At 35.1% G+C, this 2,313-nt stretch overlaps 1 protein-coding gene across 1 annotated transcript; it reads right to left on the bottom strand.

Annotated features, from left to right (window-relative positions):
- Positions 1-455: 455 nt before the first annotated feature.
- Positions 456-2,079, bottom strand: LOC131656375 (probable protein phosphatase 2C 25). Its single transcript, XM_058926108.1, has 3 exons — positions 1,392-2,079; positions 1,127-1,306; positions 456-1,039 (listed from the first exon to the last, which is right to left on the bottom strand). The coding sequence occupies exons 1-3, from the start codon at positions 2,019-2,021 to the stop codon at positions 878-880; spliced, it is 972 nt and encodes a 323-aa protein (XP_058782091.1). The 5' UTR covers positions 2,022-2,079; the 3' UTR covers positions 456-877.
- Between the last annotated feature and the right edge of the window lie 234 nt (positions 2,080-2,313).

Consider the following 2,313-nt stretch of genomic DNA (forward strand, 5'->3'; position numbering starts at 1 on the left):
TAGATATAATATTCCCATTGTTTCACATGGAGGCTTTATGTTGACTAAAAGAAAATTAAAACATTCAAGGCTTTTACCGAGTCAACATGTGTGTGATAGAGGAAAAAGTAATCACTCACACTAACAAGCTAAAAACTTATACACAATATATAAATTTATATTCTCAACATTTCACTTTCATCAACGGTCATAAACAGAAAGAAAAGTATTATGCACATGTTCAAGCCATGATATACCATATTTGAAGAGTACGTGTTGCACCAACATTATTTTTATTGCTTTCCATCAACTATCCAAATTAATAATTTTGATGCTATAATACTTTTGTTGCACGTAATTTACATAAAATGTTGGATTGAAAAATCTATAATACACTTTTGTACTAAAAAAATGCTTATTATTACATGAAGATCATTCTACAAAAAATTTACTTTATACATCTTATTATTTCCTGAGCTAGGTAACAAAATTTCACCAAATATATACGGATTGAAATTTCAGGGAACCTTATGCTACTGGTTTTGGTGTAATTTGGGTTGGCATCTCTTATGCCGTGTTAATAATATTGGCCTTTCAAAAAAAATATTCAGGGCACCTTCTGCTAACTGTACTGCAGAAGGTTAAGAATGAAATGAAGGAATCTCACACTCTCAATTTGCATAACACCGATTCTAAAATTTGAAGGCATGTCTGGTGTCCGATATGTGTCAATATCAGTCGAAATAGCACAACATTGACACGTGTAATGATATTCAATTCAATCACTTCCTTCTATCAGTGAATTACTAACGCGTCAATGTCATGTTTGATGTTTGTATTTGTGTCGTGTTTCATAACTTCAAGATAACCTGGCTAAGGCTTCTTTTGTATTGAGGCTTCAAATATATTTCTGTAATTTGATGATCATAACACTTGTATCATCGATAGAGCCTCGCGAAGCTGATAAATCGACAAGTTTCTTACAAGCTTGAAAGGGTCCTTCTTTATTGTTCCCTACACAGAAAGGAAGAGCTATATCTACTGCTTCCTGATTACTAACCTGAACAAGATTAAAAAGAGAAACTTAATCATTTAATAGTACTACTATAATTGAACAACGATGTCATTAATTGATTAAGTTTTATACCTTGTCCCATAATCCATCTGAAGCAAGGATTAACAAGTCATGATGAGGTTCAATTCTAAGAACTTTGGTCTCAGGTTCTGCTATCACCCATTGTTTCATGTGTCTATCTCCAATGCTCCTAGAAACAGCAAGAGAGCCTTGGATTCTCCACATACCGCGGCACATATCAACATATCCACCCTGCAAAACAAATCAAAATTTATTAATTAACAACATTCAAGAGATTCTAAACTACAATTTTTTTTTTCATCACAAGGCTAATTACCTGAGTTTCAATCCTGTCTTTTTCATCTTTTCTTGAAGGTTTGTGATCAGATGTTAAGGCCTCAGCAACACCATCTCTACTGATAACAGCGCGACAATCTCCTACATTGGACACGATAAGATTACCGTTTCTAATCAATGCTGTTACACAGCAAGAACCACCATGAACATCCTCTTTTAAGAAATCTGAATCTGTTTTGAGGTATCCATGTTTCACAGCATCCTCAATATCACTTTCATCTCTTTTCATTATTTCCGCTAACACATTCTTCTCCATGTTATCTGCTGCGAACTCCGAAGCTTTTGCACCTCCATGCCCATCAAATATGCCAAAAAAAGCCTGTTTTGTTTCTTCATAAAGATCATCAGAAGAAGCAGAATAACGATCCTCCATATGTTTCCTACTTCCTCTCTTACAATACACAGAAAAACCATTTCCCTCCACCTCAACAACGTCCTTCTCTGGTGCCGGAGTTGTTGCCGCCGGCGGGACTTCGATAGTCAGAGAAGCAACGGGTATATGAAGCTTAGCCGGTCTCTTTCTCTTCAAAACCGGAGAGGAGAGAGAGAAATGGCAAGGAGAGGGGAGAGAGAAGACATTAGAGTTTGAAACCACAACGGAGCAAGACATGGTTGTTTCTTTCTTTTCTTCTTTTGTTGTTTTGAATATGAAAGTGTTTGTTTTCTGTTTTTGGTTTGAATGGGAAATGAGAAAAGGAGAGAGAGAGACAAAGAGGTATTTAAAGAAGAGAATGTGTGCTATGACGGTGGGTCAACAAAATTGATGAAAGAAGAGAAGGTTTGATTAGTCAAACGTTAATGTTTTTTTTTTTGATGAAAGTCAAACGTTAATGTTTAGTAAAAACATTGTATGATACCAGATAATTTTGTGGCTGTTATTTTTGGATAGATTAAGGTAAATT

Source organism: Vicia villosa, linkage group LG3, assembly GCF_029867415.1.
Source record: "Vicia villosa cultivar HV-30 ecotype Madison, WI linkage group LG3, Vvil1.0, whole genome shotgun sequence".
Taxonomy (NCBI): domain Eukaryota; kingdom Viridiplantae; phylum Streptophyta; class Magnoliopsida; order Fabales; family Fabaceae; genus Vicia; species Vicia villosa.